The 18,992-nt window shown below is 34.3% G+C and overlaps 2 protein-coding genes across 3 annotated transcripts in view; one reads left to right on the top strand and one right to left on the bottom strand.

The window, feature by feature from the left end:
- Positions 1–511: 511 nt before the first annotated feature.
- Positions 512–16,155, bottom strand: LOC123694419 (tonsoku-like protein). Its single transcript, XM_045639850.1, has 14 exons — positions 16,041–16,155; positions 15,708–15,965; positions 13,930–14,095; positions 13,059–13,335; positions 12,166–12,319; positions 11,351–11,555; positions 7,387–7,576; positions 6,607–6,838; positions 6,096–6,208; positions 5,311–5,497; positions 3,445–4,777; positions 2,710–2,885; positions 1,594–2,302; positions 512–1,368 (listed from the first exon to the last, which is right to left on the bottom strand). Exons 1-14 carry the CDS (start codon positions 16,051–16,053, stop codon positions 1,023–1,025), a joined length of 4,359 nt encoding a protein of 1,452 aa, XP_045495806.1. The 5' UTR covers positions 16,054–16,155; the 3' UTR covers positions 512–1,022.
- Positions 16,156–17,027: 872 nt separating this feature from the next.
- The window catches only part of LOC123694704 (tyrosine-protein kinase Src64B), a 64,179-nt gene continuing 62,214 nt past the window's right edge, over positions 17,028–18,992 (top strand). For both annotated transcript variants that reach the window (XM_045640214.1, XM_045640213.1), the window contains exon 1: positions 17,028–17,214. The gene's annotated coding sequence lies outside the window, so the exon portion shown is untranslated. The remainder of the gene's footprint in view (positions 17,215–18,992) is intronic.

The following is an 18,992-nucleotide window of genomic DNA, read 5'->3' as shown; positions in this document are numbered from 1 at the left end:
TAAATTACCCTACAAATTTTATAAAAAAAATAGTGAAAAATGCGTACAAACACATGTAATTACTTCATATTCATACCCTAACATCAGATTTCAAAGTCGCTATGATAATAATAATTATTGGAATATTTCTTATTATAAAATAGACTATAATATTACATTTTAAACCTATTATACAGCACTGGTTTATATAGAAATATATTTATACATTAAATTCAATTGTAGTAATTTGTAGTTATTGATAAATGTTATAAATTTAATTTCAATAATTAGGCATAATGTTGGGTTTAGTTGAGAGTAGAAATTTTCATGTACGCCATAAAAGTTATACTCACATAAGAAATACATACCCACACCCCGGACACTCCATACAAAATTGTTCCATACAATCGTTTTGACAGTCACACTGTAGAGACTGCAAATGTGTGTGTTAACGCTTTATGGTTGGCACATTTGTGACTAGCGTAAAAAAAATTCGCGTTTTTCTGATGAAATACATCCGTAAACAGTACAATATATTCTAACCATTTTCTACGAAAAACGATAATCATAAATCCAAAATAATAAAATTACTTTAAGTCAATTTGATTAATGTTGTCAATCTTCGTTGCGTATGGTCCTTGCAGACAAATGCGGACCATTTTCAGGCTGATCGTGCGGGGTGAGGTAAGTGTTTAATTTTGGCGGCAGGCGGAGAGTGTCCGTTCTGTAGCGTTTAGCTACTATTATGTATTCTGTGACATACCTATAAACCAAATAGGTATGGAATAAAAAAATAAATGTAATGGAACCTTTTCGTATAATAGATCAGATATTTTCATCCACTTTTGTACTTTACTTTTCCCTAAGTCACGCAACCAAACCCAACAAAATTTCTAATCAATAAACCAATAAATAATTCTTATTCAGACAATGACTGACAATACAAAAGAAAACAATTTGATATTAATTTCATAACCACCATATTCATTAAATTAAATTACTATTAATATAATGCTAAAAAAAAATTTAATTCTTCATTCAAGTCACCTAGCAGTAAATTTAGTCACTCCACCATCACAATGTTCAATAATACCTCTTCCTTTAAAACAATTGAGCCAAGTTTTAGAAAACAACTTAAAGCTTTCTCTTTCCTCATCAGATTTAGATATTGGAGTCACGTTTATTTCAGGAATACATCTCCCAAAATCAATAGCTGGTAGCCACACTTGAAAATCGGAATCTGGGGAATATTTAAATATATCCTGGCAACCCTGAAGGTTGATTTGGGGAACTGGGGGTTGCCGTTGTAAAAGTTTTTTCAGTGTTATAAATGTAAGAAGATTGTGTTTTAGAGTCACGCTCTGTAAGTTCTTGGCCCGGCCGAGACACCTAAAAATAAAATAAATTCATTTATGAATAGTCTGATATTTTTAAGCACGTTGATTCCTGATGTTACTCATATTTAAATAAACATTTATGCATTTTTAGAATGAAGTGAAAATATCGAATGATATATTCTTAAATTTGGATATTAACTTGAATATGGGTTCAAAAAGTCTTATAAAATAATCGAGAAAATAGATAAAAAATTATGGTAACTAGTACAAAACATACCTAAAAATCCTCATAAACTGTCCATCAACCAATTTACAATTGGACAAATTGAAACGTCGTAACTTCAATTCCTTCGCGGTATCCATAAAGCTCGCTATACAACCGACACAACTACCCTCCACGCCTACATTTTCCAAATCCAACTCACTTATAACATTAGGATTTAGTGACGTCATTAAATTACTTACAAACACTTGTTTAACATCATTATTACTTATATCCAACACTTCCAAAGCATCAAACTGTATCTGTGATGTATTTATTTCCTTGTACGCATTCTCTGTTATGTTACAATCATTAATTTTCAATGATTTCAGTCGAATATACTGCGTCAGTTTAGCCAAGTGTTTGAAGCCATCGTTGCTTATAGGATTGTGGTTCAAGTCGATATCTTCTAGCGATTGACAGGCTGGTTTATTGGCTTTCTCGAAGGCGTTTAATAATATTTTTACACCATCGCCTGTTATATTGTTTCTACTGACATCTAGGAGCGTTAAATGTTTCATAGTACAGAGGCTGTCGGTTAAGTATTTGAAGCCGTCGTTTCCTATGTTGTTGTTGGATATCATGATAGCGGTTATATGTGTTTGGTGAGTGAGGGCTCTGAATAGAGGTCGCATTTGTGATGGCGGTAGTGTTTGTGAGCCGAGGGCTAATCGCCGTGTTGTGTGACTGCGACCAACTGCTAGCTGTATTTCTTCTGATGGAGCTGAAATTCATACAAATTTATTATAAACTTTTTTTAATGTTAGAAATACGAAAGATCCATTTTTCTATGTATTTATCTTGTTTGTTCGTTAGCTTAATTTCTAAATGACAAATTTATAAATTAAGCATATTAAACGCAAACAAATAGCATTTTTTTTTCACGCCAAATTAAACATAAATAGTTTTCCACGTTTCTTATCAACAAAAAGGAAAAGTTAGTAGTAGGGTAAATAACCGTGGCATAAACTGGCGATAGGCTATATGCTAATCAAGATTGTATACCAATTCATACAATACCGATCAGATGATTTTGCGTGACAGAGTAACAAACATCGTTAAAACCTTTTATTATATTATTAGCCTAAACCGTTTAATTTATAATATTAGTAGGATAAATAAATAACTCACAAACACCCAAAGCATCACAGCACTCCATATATCTTTCCTCAGCGGGCGACGCTTTCCAATTACTTATACACGTATTCAATTCAGGTGACGCTAACACTAAACTCAGAGGATCGTCTTCTGAGAGAATGGCACCATCTGACGTCATTAAACTAAACACAGGTTTTACACCTGTTAACCTGAAAAAATGAATAAATTATGTTTATTGAAATTTGCACCTTATTACCAATGTTTAAAGTCGATTGTATCGTTCATTAGAAAACTCTGCCTGATACACACGTGGGTTGAGTTTTGCTTCTGACAATTTTAAGCACGATTGTGAGTCTAGTTGTTTTAATGTAGGTTAGAGATCATGAGATCATTGAACAAGAGAAAAAAAAAATATTTACCATGATTTGTTAACAAAATAAATAGTTAACAAACTAATTATTTTATACTAGTGGTCCGCCCCGGCTTCGCCCGTGGTACATATTTCGCAATAAAAAGTAGCCTATGTCCTTTCTCGGGTATCAAAATATCTCCATACCAAATTTCATGCAAATTGGTTCAGTAGTTTAGGCGTGATTAAGTAACAGACAGACAGACAGAGTTATTTTCGCATTTATAATATTAAGTAAGGATACAGGGAAAAATCAATCTTGTTATAACAAGATTTGTTTTCAAGTATCTTAATGGTTACCTATTTTTCGAAGTCTGAACATAATTTATGCTTAAAAATATGACCAGTAAAATACTTACTTATAATACCGCGACTTGACTTCTTCAACCAGCCAGCTGATTGTCAACTTATTGATCGTCTCCAACTTCAGTGATATCAACAACACTTTATCTTCCACTTTAACTTTAACAGCCGCCGGTGCTACTATTTGCGTCTGCATTCTACCATTTTTGGTTGGATGAACTATATTTATCGGTTGCACAACATTCATTGGTTGCATAACACCTGGATTCATGTTCTGCATGAAGTTAAACCCGTCATTGGATGCGTTATTATAGAAATTTTCATTGGACGATTTTCGACTAAATGCTACAGGCGTTGATGATCTTCGCATGTCTCGTCGATCACAAAACTCCGTATCACTCCCGCTGTTGCTCGATTGATCGTAATCTTTCTTCCTTTGAAAACCAGCTTTTAACAACGTGCTTTGCATTTTCCATCTGCGTTTCATACTTTCTCTTGTATCTTTAGGTTTATTATTGAATTCTTTCATTATACTCCTCATGGATTCAACATTTTTTGGATTCATGTTCTCGTCCCGTCGAAATTGGTCGGAATCTGAACTGTTTTCGCTCACTTCCATTACCTCGATAGATTTTTTAGATTTATTTTTGTTTACAATATTATCAGATAGCGGTTCTATTCTATTCAATTTGTCTATGCTATTCTTTAGACTGTCTATGGCAGTTTTTTTGGCTATGGTAGTTAAGGGGTCGGTTAGTTTTCTCTTTTTATTCTTATTTAAAATGCCCATATCATCGTCAAGCCAGTCGTCATCGACTTCAGTAGGATCTAGTAAAGCAGATTTCTTTTTCTTTACATCAACTGTGGGTAAATCAGTAGCACTTCTATTTCTCAGAGCAGATATGGCATTTCTGTATTCATTTACGCTTGTTGTATTGTCTTTTTTTTTAGCGTCGTCTTCAGAAGAATTTGAATCGTCAGAGGGAAATGCAGTTTGATGATTTTGAGTTAAATTTATTTCCTCATCACTGTCGTCATCAATAACATTACGTCTTTTAAATACCGGAGAAGTTAATTCTTTTATTCTGCTCGTCATTTTCGAAGTACTTGGAGGTGATTTATCTTGAATTGGTTTCACAGGAGTTTTTGATTTAGACCTATTTAAAATGTCGTTTGTTTTGTCTGTGATGTTATTAACTTTGTTACAAATGTTCTTATATAAAACCTCTTCATCTTTAGTCAGTATAGTTCCGGATCGCCATTTTTGTAACACTTGTAATGGTGTTTCACCAAAGTCTGTTTTTAATGTCGGAATTGCACCTCTTTCAAGAAGTAGTTGCACTACTTCTAAATGTCCATTGCTCGCTGCGTCATATAATGGAGTTATTCCTGTCAAAAACCATTTTTTTAGAAAAAATATTCATAGAAACAAAACTCGTTTATTTATACATGAATTTAAGGCAACATTACCAATTTTTAGTTTTAACATGTGATTTGATGAACAATGTTATTCGTTTGTATCGATACAAACGCATACCGAACTTACTTAAAACACGCGTTATATTACTACTAGCTTTCCGCCCGCGGCTTCGCCCGCGTTTTCAGAGAAAACCCCTCATAATTCCCTTTTCCGTAGGATTTCCGGGATAAAACCTATCCTATCTCTCAAGTTGGATCAAACTGCACATGGTGTGCGAATTTTATTATAATCGGCTAAGTGGTTTAGGAGTCCATTGAGGACAAACACACATTGTCACACGAGATTTATACATACTGATATTAAGATTGGATAGCTCATATTAATAAATTATACGCGAGTTTGTATCAATACAAATTATATGCCCAGCGCGTTTTTCATATACTTATCTTACAATACGACAACACGAAATCACCAGTGCTAAAAAAAAAAAAAAAACACTTACCATCACAATTAGAACCGCCTCGATCGTTAACATTGGCTCCATTACTGATCAATATATCAGCCACATCCGTATGTCCGTGTATACACGCTTCATGTAACGGTAACCAACCAGCGTTATCTCTTATATTCACTGGATGACCTTTTGCTATTAAACGCTCTACAAGCAATTTGTTGCCTGATATACATGCCTGTAAAGCAAACATTAATTATAAAAAAATATTGTGTGCCGCATATAGAGCATAACTATCAGAAGTGAAACTTCTTTAGCAAGATTTAAGCCATGTACTCCATGACGTGACGCTATTGACATGTCACGACCTTGAAATTTTATTTTCAACTCGTTGTTTCACTTCAAAAGAATGACTTTGCTATAAGTATGTATGTAAACCGTTTAGCTTTAACAACTGGATGGATTTTTATGAATTTTTTTATGGGCTTGTATGGCTCAAAAAATAAGTTTCTCTGCTCTATACCCCGACTGTAACCGGTTAATTAAAAACTGCTAAAAATTATTGTATTGAATTTATATTTTTTTGGTTTTTATAGCATTCAAATCATTAAATTTATAATTATTGTATTACTAGCGGTCCGCCCCGGCTTCGCCCGTGGTACATATTTCGCAGTAAAAAGTAGACTATGTCCTTTCTCGGGTATCAAAATATCTCTAGACCAAATTTCATGCAAATTGGTTCAGTAGCTTAGGCGTGATTGATTAACAGACAGACAGACAGAGTAACTTTCGCATTTATAATATAAAAATATGGATTTAAACACTAAAAAACTTACCACATGCAACTGAGTTTCTCCCTTCATATTTTTCTTGATTGTATATCCCTTGCCTCGTCGACGCGTCTCTCGTTTCGTCTCTGTTACATCTTCTTCGTTTGTATCCGATAAATCTAATAAAACAATTATTTATATGAAAAATCACCCAGTACAGCAACATAAACTTTTCATAAGATAAAATATTGAAAATGCTTGTAATAATAACAAGGGATATAATCTTATAAATTTATAACAAGACGATATGAATACGAATAAATTATGAATACGTATTAATTTGACAAATAATGGATGTATGTAATATGTTTGTTAGTTCATCTTCCACATAAATATTACTGAACAGATTTTTATAATACTGAGCAGTGATGTAGCTTATGTACCCAAATAATACATAACTCATATAGTATAGAAATAAAACCGCCGGTTCATCCATGGGTGGAAAGATGTTATGCTCGTATAAGCTATTAAATAAATAAACAGAAACTGAAAGAATTTTATAAAATACTCAACTCACCAGTCAAATCTTCTAAGCAGATATCATCCCCAATATGCGTTGTATCCTCATCCCCTCCCGCTGAACTCATTTCATCCTCCGAAACATCCAAATTGTCCAAACTATCACAACCTAGAGCTCTCAATTCACTCTTTGTGTCTTCAGTTTTATCAATTTCACCATATTCTTCTTGATATTTGAGCAGATTTTTGAGAATCCGTATTTCGTACTTCCTTTTGTTCCATTCCCTAGCCTGAATTGAAATAAAATGCCTTGTGATATGCTTTCAAATCAAATAAATAATACATTAAGAAAATAATGCAAATTGGATTTTAATTTGGTTATTAGTCATGTTTACTGGAAATTTGTTAATGATATTATATCTTACCATTGTTGATATAGCAGCAAAAACAAAAATCAATTTAGTTCTTTTGTCTACGTAATACGATTAAATGTACCATTGCAAAACACATGCCATGCGGTTTGCGGTGTGGCAACGTCGCCAAAAACGCTTTTCATACGTTCGTCGAGCGACGCGACGTTGCCGCTCCGTGAACACAGTTTTGATTGTTTCAACACAAGATGCAAGCATTTGTCTTATTTGTGTATGAGGTGCGTATTGCGTGCACTAAGTATACAATTAACCATTTTGGAACTTTATTAAGTGAAACAACCATATTTGAGATATGTATTTGATGAATTGGAAATATGGTTGTTTCATTTTTGCATAAAAATGAAGGCAGATATAAAAAATAAAATCTACTATTTATTTTACAATAATCATAAGAAAATGTTACTTACAGCATCTCTTGCATTAAGGCATGCTTTCTCCACTTGGTCATAAGGTTTCTTAGCAAGGTATGACACTTCAGCTATATTATAGAGTGTGGTAAATGCCTCTTTCGGAATATCCTTAATTAACTCATATTCCTTGTAGTAGTATTGCAACGCTTCATTGTAACAAGCCATGTCTTTGTAAGTTTGATACAAACTGCAAAAAAATATTATTTTATCACTACTGTTTAACTGTTGAAAAAGATTTTAGATTTATTTGAAAGAAAATGTATTTTGCATATTAGCATAACACTTAAGACATTTTTTTTTAATTATAATCATCTGCGATCAGTCAATTGACTATGAGCAGATACTTTGGATCAGAATAAATTGGCGGTTGAAGAATTAAGAGCCAGTGCCCTAATCCCCCTTGCTAATGTAGCTCGACATCAATATTAGCTCTTTTCAGGCGTTTCATGGGTTTTAGTTTAAGCAATTGCTGTGAGAGGGGATTTGGATGCATTCTAAGTTTTTGTGTGTGCTTTTTGAGATATTTTTTAGCTTCATCCTTAATTGTAGGCATTTCTAAATACTCATGAATTTCAGAGTTGCGAGTGTACCATGGTGCTGCTGTGAGCACTCTTAAGATGTTGTTTTGCACCCTTTGCATGCACATTAGGTTGGATTCGCTAGCGGAGGCCCAGAGTTGAATACCATATGTCCAGATAGGTTTTATTACTGCGCAGTACACTCTAAGTTTATTACTTAGAGAAAGAGTGGATTGTCTACCCAAGAGCCAAAGTAAGTTTTTGAAGCGGAAATTAACTTCTGCCCTCTTCTTTTTTATATGATCTTTCCAGGTGAGCCTACGATCCAAGTAGAAGCCGAGGTACTTCACGCAAGAAGAGTGTGGCAGAGTTTCTTGGCCCAAATGGACAGGCGGGCAGAGACCATGTCTAAGTGCAAATGTAATATGATGTGATTTAGGCGCACTTGCTCTTATGCGCCACTTATCTAGCCAATCTTGGGTTTTATTTAGCTGATTTTGTAGAGTATAGCTAGCTTTCTCGCGATCTGGATTGCATACTAGAAATGCGGCATCATCGGCAAATGTTGCTATAGATACCCCTGGGTGATGGGGAAGGTCGCTGGTGAATATATTGTACAAGACCGGGCCTAGTACAGATCCCTGAGGGACTCCAGCTAAGCAAGCAAAGAGTTGTGATCTGGCATCATGAACCTTAACCTGGAACATCCTTTCGCTGAGGTAAGATTCAAGGAGTAAGTAATAGGAGTGAGGTAAAAACTGTTTGATCTTGCAAAGTAGACCCCTGTGCCACACTCGATCAAAAGCTTGCTGGACATCGAGGAAGGCGGCCGAACAGTATTCCTTATTTTCTAGACATTCCCTAATAATTTGGTAAACGCGATGAACCTGTTCTACCGTGGAGTGCTGGTCTCGGAATCCGTATTGATGGTCTGGAATCAACTGATCTTGCTGTAGTTGGGTTTTCAATCTATGCAGGACTACTCTTTCCCATAGCTTGGATAAGATCGGGGTAAGGCTGATAGGACGGTAAGATTGTGCTTCATTAGCTGGTTTCCCAGGTTTGGGAACCATTACAATTTGCGAGATTTTCCAAAGGGCAGGAACATACGATAATTTAAGTGAACTATTTATAAGAATAGTGAGGAAAACGATTGCTTTTCGTGGGAGTTCTTTAAGGATCTTAGCGTTAATCAAATCGAAGCCTGGAGCTTTTTTGGAGTCCATTAAGGAAATAAGTCTAGATAATTCGCGTGGCGTTGTTAGGCGCAGGGGTGGACAAAGTTGAATGTCTTGCTTAAGGATGGTGTCTATTTCAGGATCCTCGGGTGTATTAGGTTCATTTGGTTTAAAGATGTTAGCTAGGTAGCTTGCGAAGACATCAGCTTTCTCTTGATCAGTGCGCGCCCACGAGTCGTTTGATCTAATAGGTGGAGAACAATTCTGTGGTTGTGGAATGTTTTTAGTTGCTTTCCAAAGCGAGTGGACTCCATGAGCATCAGGAGACATCCTTTCGAGATTGCTTCTTATAGAATTATCTCTGGCTTCTTTTAGAAGATTTTTAAGGTCCTTGATAGCACGATTCAAGCGACTTTTGTCTGTTCTATTTCTAGATATCTGCCAAACTCTCCGGAGTCGTCTCTTCTCAGCAATTTTTTCACGAATTTCAATAGGAGTAGGAGTATTATATGCTTTGTGTTTTAGTTCAGGAGTACTTATCCATGAAGCCACTTGAATGAGGTTTGTAATATAAAGACAAGCATTATCCACTTCATCTGCCGACTTCATTTGAAGTTTTAGTGTGATATTTTCGTCAAGGTATTCTCTAAAGTTCACCCAATTAGTTTTATAATTGTAAAGCGTGTCGTTATTTGGAGTGGAACTAATAATACCTATGCTGAGTCGTAATATGATTGGAGTGTGGTCTGAAGATCCGTCAAGACTGGATTCGATTTGAGTGTATTTTGGACAAATATTTTTTATGATAAAGAAGTCGAGAAGATCCGGAATTTTGTTACTGTCCGTGGGCCAGTACGTGGGTTCTCCTGTTGACAATGTTGTTAGATAATTCATGTCTACAGATTTTTTAAGTTCGCGTCCCCTGGTTAACGTTAGCCTAGAGCCCCAATGTGTGTGTTTCGCATTCCAGTCCCCTCCTGATATAAACCTTTTACCAAGAGTGCGAAAATACGAAGTGAACATATCATCACTAATTCTATGTTTAGGCGGACAGTAGACAGCAGAGATATTAATAGCGCCGAGACGGTCTTCTACTCTTACAGTTGTAGCCTGAAGGTGTTTTGCAGGGAAAGGTTCCAGAAGCCAATGCTTTACATTATTTTTTACAACAACTGCAGAGCCACCATGTGAAACGCCATCTGGATGAGAAGTAAAATAAACACAAAAGCCAGGTATGCATATTTGACTTCTTTCTGTTGTATGTGACTCTGAGATAAGACAGACGTCAATCTTGTTTTCTTTAAGGAATGTTTCAAGTTCATTTGTGTTGGGAGCAATGCCATTGATGTTCCAGGCAGCTATGATAAGAGAAGTCATTTTGTAATTTTTGATATAAGGGTAGAGATGAGACTCACCAAGGAGCCTATTTGTTGAATGAGAATATCTAGCTTTTCACTTTGTTTTATTAGGATATGTTCTAACTTATTGTTTTGTTCCTGGGCGTCCTGCCTAAGCTCTTGATTACTATTATACCTTTCTCCAGAAACGACTGCAGCATAAGTTCTCTGATGCGTTTCGCTTGGGGTTGGCACATTATTGGGGCTAACAGTGGGAGGAGCTGTACCAATGTTATTGTTGGTGCTTGTGGTGCGGGATTTATTACGGCGTGCTAGAATCTCTTTATATACTACACATCCTTTGTAGTTGGCTGGGTGATTACAAGAACATAAGGCGCACTTAGCCGGTGTTGATCTGTCTTTCTTCATACATTCTGAGGTTTTGTGTCCTTCACCACATTTGACGCATCTGTACGGACGCATACAATTATTTTTGGAGTGTCCATATTGTTGGCATCTCTGGCATTGCGCAATGGAGTTAGATTTACGTGGATCTTCTATCTTAACTTTTTGGTTGTAGATATATTGAATATTCTTAATTTCACGATTATTAATACTTTGTTCGACACACACAAAGAAAGTAGACGTTGGTAATTTCTCTGGGCCATAGCGAGCATTAATAATTTCACCCATTTCACCCAACCCTTAAGACATAGACAGAATATTTTTTTATAAAAAAAAACCTGTGGTCTATTTCACTAATTCCCAGATTTAATTACATTTTTTTTTCAAACTTTTAATTTCGCAGAAACAAAATGTTAATAAACTGACTTAAAATAACAGACACAACATTTTACAATTAAAAAGTGTTTGTAAAAAAAATATATATTTTACACAATTAAAATATTTTATGTTCAAATAGTTTTACCTCACGTAAATAGGAATCAACGTCTTCCCACAGTCACCAGCTAATTCCGCATGGTCCAACATCTTCAGGTAATATTCCACAGCCCCAGCATAGTTCTTCAAATGACAAGCTCCATCGCCGAGCTTCTCGTATAGTTTCTTGAAGGAACTATGGTCTGATGGGTCAGTAGATATGATTAAATCTTCCGTGTAGCACATTGCCGCAACTGTAGAATGAAATAAACAGATGAAGTACAACGGAAATGAAATAAAATATAAGTATATTTAAAAAAATGTTGTGTGGTTTTATGAAACCACGGTAAAAGTGAAACTTTTTTTCACACTATAGACATTTATCTAAAAATTATCGTATTTGTACGATAATTATCGTACGTATCGTGCGTCACGCGACATGCGCTACACAGACCAAAAAGTTTGAAACGATGTAATAAAAGTTTCACTTTAAAAACTTTAAATAATGTTTTGTCATATCATGAAAGATTAAAAATATATTTATTGAAAATGTACTAAAATCCACATCCACAACAAGAAACAACAGCAGAATAAATACAGTTCAAGTTACTGTATTTTTGAACTTGGCACAAAATCGAATTTTGGCTTGTGTGGAGGAAGAAAGGTGGAATTCCTCCATCGAAAACGGGAGAATCCTCGACCAGTCTGCTTGACGATGAATGATGTCGGTAAGTTGTATATATGCTCTGTAGCGAAAACATTTCACTTGCGCGATTCAGAGCGAGCTGTCGCTACAACTGTAATATATCAGAAGGTTAACTGCATATAAAATTATAATTTCATTTTTTCAAGTGTACTACATACCAACTCTTAAATTAGCTTCAATATTTTCTCTTTCTTCTTCATCTGGTGTTTTTAACTTCCATGCTTTGTACAACACTTGTTTGGCACTCTGGTAATCAGACATCTTGCACAAAATGTCCGCTTTTGACGATAATGTTTCACATGTTTTTAGCACCTATAAAAAGATTTCTAGTTAAACATGTTATAGATAAATTAAATTTTACGAGAAATCAGTTTACTTAATGTAAAACTTATCTATTAAAAATAAAAATGAATCCCAAAATGTGTTGGCATAACAAGCGCATAACTTGAGAACGGCTGAACCGATTTCGTTAATTCTTTTTTTATTATATTCCTTAAAGTATGAGGATGGTTCTTATGTAGAAAGAAAACGTAAATATGTACCACGGGCGAAACCGGGGCGGACTGCTAGTAATATTATAAATGCGAAAGTTTGTATGGATGTTTGTTACTCTTTCACGTAAAAACTACTGAACCGATTACAATGAAATTTAGCACACATATAGAGGGTAACTTGGATTAACACATAGGATAGTTTTTATCCCGGAAATCCCACGGGAACGGGAACTATGCGGGTTTTCCTTTGCAAACGCGGGCGAAGCCGCGGGCGGAAATCTAGTGTAAAATAAAAAAACGACATATCTAAGGAGATTAAAATGTTTTAAACCTTTTATTGATATTGGAAATTTGACTTGAAACAGTTTACGTTAATGACAATTTTTACATAAAATTCTTAACTTTTCAAGAAATAAGGAGAAGCCCATATCAATTACACAGTACTTATTTGAATTTTGTTTAAAAATATATTTTCTATATTTATTAGTATAGAATAAATGTTAGGTAACACATTTTACACTGTTCGATACATTAGCTGATTAATGAGTATACTTCACCTTATCATCAAGCCTGCTCCCAACCTCCAAAGCTTTATTCAGGCAGCTCAAAGCCCTAGCATAGTCCTTCATCTTATTACTATACATTAAAGCTTGCGTTGTATAACAATTATGTAGAACTTCATACAAATCCTGATTAGAACATATAGTTATGGCTTTGTTGATGCAATCTATTGCCTTGTCCAAATGACCAAGGTGCTCTTGAACAACTCCAATGTTGAGTAATAGTCGAGCTCTCATATCCATTAGTTCTGATTTATTTATTTTACCGTTGAGCCTAGAAACACATTTAAGCCAATTATAATATTGAGAATTCAATGCAATAATCTTTAGTTATAGTAAACATATTAATTAACACATGAATAACCCTCACATTCACAGAATTAGATCATTTATATTATTTTAAGTATGCACACTCATATTTCAATGCTTACTCCTGATAGAAACTTCAGAAAGGACATTTTAAGTTTAAAGTACAGTAGAACTCCAATTATCCGAACTCCGACTATCCGAATCGCCGATTATCCGAATCACAAAAAAATTGTCGAAAGCGGTTGAAGACCACAAAACAGCTTACATTGATGGAGATGTTTAAAAAACAATTATTTTTATTTCTAAACTTGTACATAAGTACATTTTATTTATGTTTAAAACATGTGAAAATTTCATGTTTCTTTCATTTAATTCAATAAAAAAATAATGCCATATCAAAACATAGCTTTTATTCTCTCCAATGGCAATTTTTTTTTAAATGTGATTATCCAAATGGGTCCCGGTCCTCATTAATTCGGATAATTGGAGTTCTACTGTATACATATTTTTAGTAAGAGAACAATAGGTAACTATAATTATATTTATGAGCTCTACTTACTTCTCACACAACACAAGGCCTTTCATAAAAGCTTTCTCTGCAGCCACTAATGAGGTTTTAGATTCATCATTATCAGTAGAACTTTGTCCTTGTAGGAGATATATCCTTCCTAAAGTTGCCATTGCTCTTTGCTCCTCTACCAAGTTATTTAGTTCCTTTGCTACAGCTGAAAGTATTGTAAAAAGTTATTTTATACAAATATGTTGATAAAAACATGCTAAACTACGATTAAGTTTGTATTATTGTTAAAATGTGTTTAGAAAAAATAATCAATGAGGATTATTTATTAAAACCAGTAGTAATTTTGTATATAACTGTTTATTTACCTATTTAAGCTGTAAATAAAAGTAAGTAGACTGGTACTGGTATTAAATACTATTGAATTAATAGGGTTGGCTTTAGAAACTTGCGGCACGAATTTCGGCGTGATTTTAATTTTTTTCGATCGATAATAATGCCCCGAAACCTACATTAGCGGCTTTTCGTGCGGAAACTTGTAATTACAGAGAAATCTTAATTTTAATTTTTGAGGTTATGTTCAAAATTGTTTGAGTTGCATTGACAAAACTACCTAGGTACAAGAATTGTGTTTGAAAGAGATAACAAATGTCAAAATGTACATTAAAAACCATAGTTCCTTCATAGTTCATTCAAAAGCATGTTGCTGTGGGACAACAATTCATACGGATTATTGGCGAGTAGTATATGATTGGGGCAACATGGGTATGTTTTCAAAAAAGTTAATCACTCAGACCCAGACAACCCATTTGTTGCCCCTGATGGGACTCATACTCAAAGAATTGAGTCCCAGTGGCGTGTTGTATAGAGATTTTTTAAACTATAACCACCCAAACTTAGATGATATTATTAAAGAATATAATATGTGGAGACGCTGATTGGAAAAAAATAAAATTGATCCATTCATTGCCCTTGTAAATTGTATCAAACATGTATAATTATTAAAAAAATGTTTTTTTTATTGTATGTACATTGCACACAAATTGTTAGTAACAGAACCGAATCTGTCCACCCCGACTCCACGTGGTACTTGTCTGTCATACACTAGAGTGTATTAAAAAATTCGGAGGCGCGGAGGAGCGTGGCGCCCGCGTGTGCTGAGGAGCAGGCAGAGTCAAGCGAGCCGGAGTGGCTGAGGCTGGTCGCCAAAGGCGACCAAAAAGCCGAAGCTACGAAGGCGAGTGAAGACTCCTGCCTGCAACGAGGTACACGGGGGCAAGCGCCACGTTCTGCAGCGCCGGAGCAGTCAAGAAAGCCCATAATATTCAGTATATTTCTAACTACATTTCACTACATAGTACAAAACAAAGTCGCTTTTTCTGTCCCTATTTGCCTATGTCCCTTTGTATGCTTAAATCTTTAAAACTATGCAACAGATTATGATGCGGTTTTTTTTAATAGATAGAGTGATTCAAGAGGAAGGTTTTAGTATATAATTTATTAGGTTTTAGACAAAGCGGGCGAAGCCACGAGCGGTAAGCTAGTATAAATATAAATTCAAAAAAAAATAGAAGGGGGGGTTTCCGCACCCCCCCACTTCACAGGGGGTCTCCCCTTACCTCCCCCCACCCTTTCCCTCCCCTACCCCCCCTTAATTCGTGCCGCAAATTTCTAAAGAAATACCGAATTAACTTAGTTAAAATATTTTGATAAAACAATCAAACGCATAATTTTGAACTTACAAAAATGTATGTAAAGGATGTCATATATTATTGAAAAACATATCATTTTATAGAGACTATTTAGAAACTAAATATTACCCAAGTGTCGCTCCTCATATTTAAGGGCCTTACTAAATTCCGCTAGTAACATGTACATCTCGCCTATCATCCTGTTACAAGTGCCCCATTCCATGCGTAGCCCCAACTCCTTGCAAACTGATGCTTCATTCTTGTATTCTTCCAAAGCATCTCCATATCTTGTGTTCTTATAATAATATGTCGCAAGATCATTGCAAGCTTCTGCGAATGCACGCCTGTTGCTTCCATTCAAAGCTTTCTTCTTCTTTCGGATTAGTTCTACAACAAAATAAACGATTATATGAATGAAATTGAGAACTTACATGGGAGTGTGTATTTGTCAATAACACTTACTTTCTTCTTCCATATTATTAATCTATTTCATATCGTAATTGAATGTAATTTTGGGTAACTACAAACAATGTTTATTTAGTATCAAAGAAGTTTAGCTTTATTTCCTACAAATCACAATTCACAAATACCTGTGACAAATACCATATGACAATCGCGACATTGACATTTAATTTCACAGATTATATAGAGAGACAAAAGGCGCCAATATTGAATATTATTGCTCTTAAAGGGGTGACAGACGTACGAGTAAGTACGCGAACTTGTGGCTCGACGACCTTTTTCGCTCGTGTGTCACCCCAAGTACGCGTACTTAAAAACCGTCGAGTAAGTTCGTTGACGATCCAACATGTTTGAAATTTTACTCGAAGCCCGCCTTGGCTCGCACGTCTGTCACCGCCGCGAGCCGAGTAAGTACGCGAACTTTAAAACCGCGACTTTAAAGTTCGTACGTCTATCAGCCCTTTTATATTGAATAGATTCATACAGAGTAGTAGTAGCGCAGTGTATCTAGTATTTGTCAAAACATTCAGTTCACTTTGTATTATTAATAACCACATATTTCATCGGATTTAAAGCAAAAGCTTATTTCTTGAGTAGAAAAAACGATGAACCCACAGGATGTACCTTACCATAAAAGGGCTGATAGACGTACGAACTTTAAAGTCGCGGTTTTAAAGTTCGCGTACTTACTCGGCTCGCGGCGGTGACAGACGTGCGAGCCAAGGCGGGCTTCGAGTAAAATTTCAAACATGTTGGATCGTCAACGAACTTACTCGACGGTTTTTAAGTACGCGTACTTGGGGTGACACACGAGCGAAAAAGGTCGTCGAGCCACAAGTTCGCGTACTTACTCGTACGTCTGTCACCCCTTTAACATTAATAATTAATTTACTTCTATCTGTGTTTGTTCATTTTGTCTATGGTCTTGACGACAAAAGAGGCTTCAAGTCGGGAGGGGAAGTGGGGAGAGAGGAAAATTAAGAGATGCGGGGGTGGAGTATGTACAAAGCGATTGTGGTTGTTTTGGCTAATTTTTCTTGTCTTTTTGAATGAAAGTAAATAATTAAAGAATTTCATTTCAATTTTTAATCGTAGTGATATTATGTACTGCCGTTATAAGTGATAACTATTATAGTTCCATCTTGTGCTCAAGAAAAATTCGTGTTTATCAGCCGTAAGTAAGTTTTGGTTTGTTAATTCATTATTTATATTTATTTTTAAATTTAATGGACATGTTACATATAATTTTTTTAGCCAATAATCGATGTCACTTGGGTCTTGGACAAGGCCCAGTTAATAGGTAATCATTTAAGTTAATTTTGAATTGGTCGTAGAATCACAAATTATTGTTTTTAATTTTAAATATTTAATGACTAATCTAGAAATAACAGAAATCGAAAAAGTATTATAGATTCGTGTTTGTATATTATTTTGTCAGTATTAGTTAAAAAAAAACAACAAAATTATAAAGAAATAAACTATGAGTTATATTACAAATTAATGAAAACGTAACGTACCTATTCCCGATTTTTGAATAAACTTTAATCTTAGACTTTAGTGAACAATTTTTTTATCCCAAATTTAAGACAGTCTTTATTTTTTGAATTTAGAATTCAACATTATTTGGAGTAGGTCTTGGAGTAGGTACATAAATTAAAAATAAAATAATAATTTTTCGTCAAAGCGTATTTTATCATTTCAATTAAACTATTTAATATTTATTATCAATAACATATCGATGATAGTAACTATAACTAATGAGGAATAAATTGTTAATTGATTGCTCTGATTAATGGTGTTATCTTAAAATAAAAATTATCTTTATCAATTTAACAAAAAATACTTAAATTTTTACCCAGATCCAAGTTTTTCATTTGTTACAAAATTGAAACAAAAAAAAAGGAATAAAATATTCAGAGTACTATCAAAAATGGTCTACGTAGTACCTTTTAAATGTTAGGTATAATTCATTGAGAAAACAATTCTAGGTGAGCTAGCTTGTGCTATAAAATGTTGAACCCCCTTAAAGTAAAAGGTAAACTTTAATAAATAAGATATTGTCTTTATATTGAACTAGTTTTTCCCTGTGGTTTTACCTGCATTTTCCGCTCCTATTATTTGATTATATTATATTGACTTGAGTTTTTATCTATAAATCGGCTATCACTAAAATTAATTTTCAAGCCAGATCCATAGTTCTCGAAATAAAATCAAACAGACAAACTCTTCATATGATATGCACAAATATAAACATATGATATGCACCAAAAAAAAATATTACTGCACATAGGTACATTTAGTAATAAATATCACCATGAGTTTTAATTTTCAAATTCAGTAGGTATAGGTATCTCAAAGTAAATTAAAATTAACAAGTCATAAACTCTTTCTAATACATACATAATATACCTGAATAAAATTAGTAGCAGATAGTTGTATGAAGTGAAAAACAATGATATTAGTTATATAGGTATGAAATTATAACTTCTAAGATATTGAAACAAATGTTTTCTTGATAATTCATGTAATTTATGTAACCAATGATATATATGTATATTTATATAAGATGAAATACAATATAAATTTCTTCAGCATCATAGGTAATACAAAATAAACACTCAAATGTCCAGTATAGACGTAAAGTATCATTTTTTTGTATTATAGCCCAAAAAAAAAATAATGACTAATCGCTTACATAATAATTTGTTATGTAACAATAGTCCATCAAAACTCACTTCACTCTTTGTAAGATTATTTTGGCAGCCTACCATCGCCTTACAAAATATTTTTGTATCAAGATGATGAATGGTCAACAGGAAGGACTTAATTCTCATAAACATCCTGTATTACATAGCATACACTTAGCAGTTTTTATATGAATCGGATATAAGCGAATGTAGGGTAGGTATGACAATAAGTCTGGGCTAGCCTTAGATTACAAAATAAAAGACA

The sequence above is a fragment of the Colias croceus genome, chromosome 9 (assembly GCF_905220415.1).
Source record: "Colias croceus chromosome 9, ilColCroc2.1".
NCBI classification, from domain to species: Eukaryota; Metazoa; Arthropoda; class Insecta; order Lepidoptera; family Pieridae; genus Colias; species Colias croceus.
Note: the sequence above shows the minus strand (reverse complement) of the source record. Positions and strands in the feature narration are given on the sequence as shown.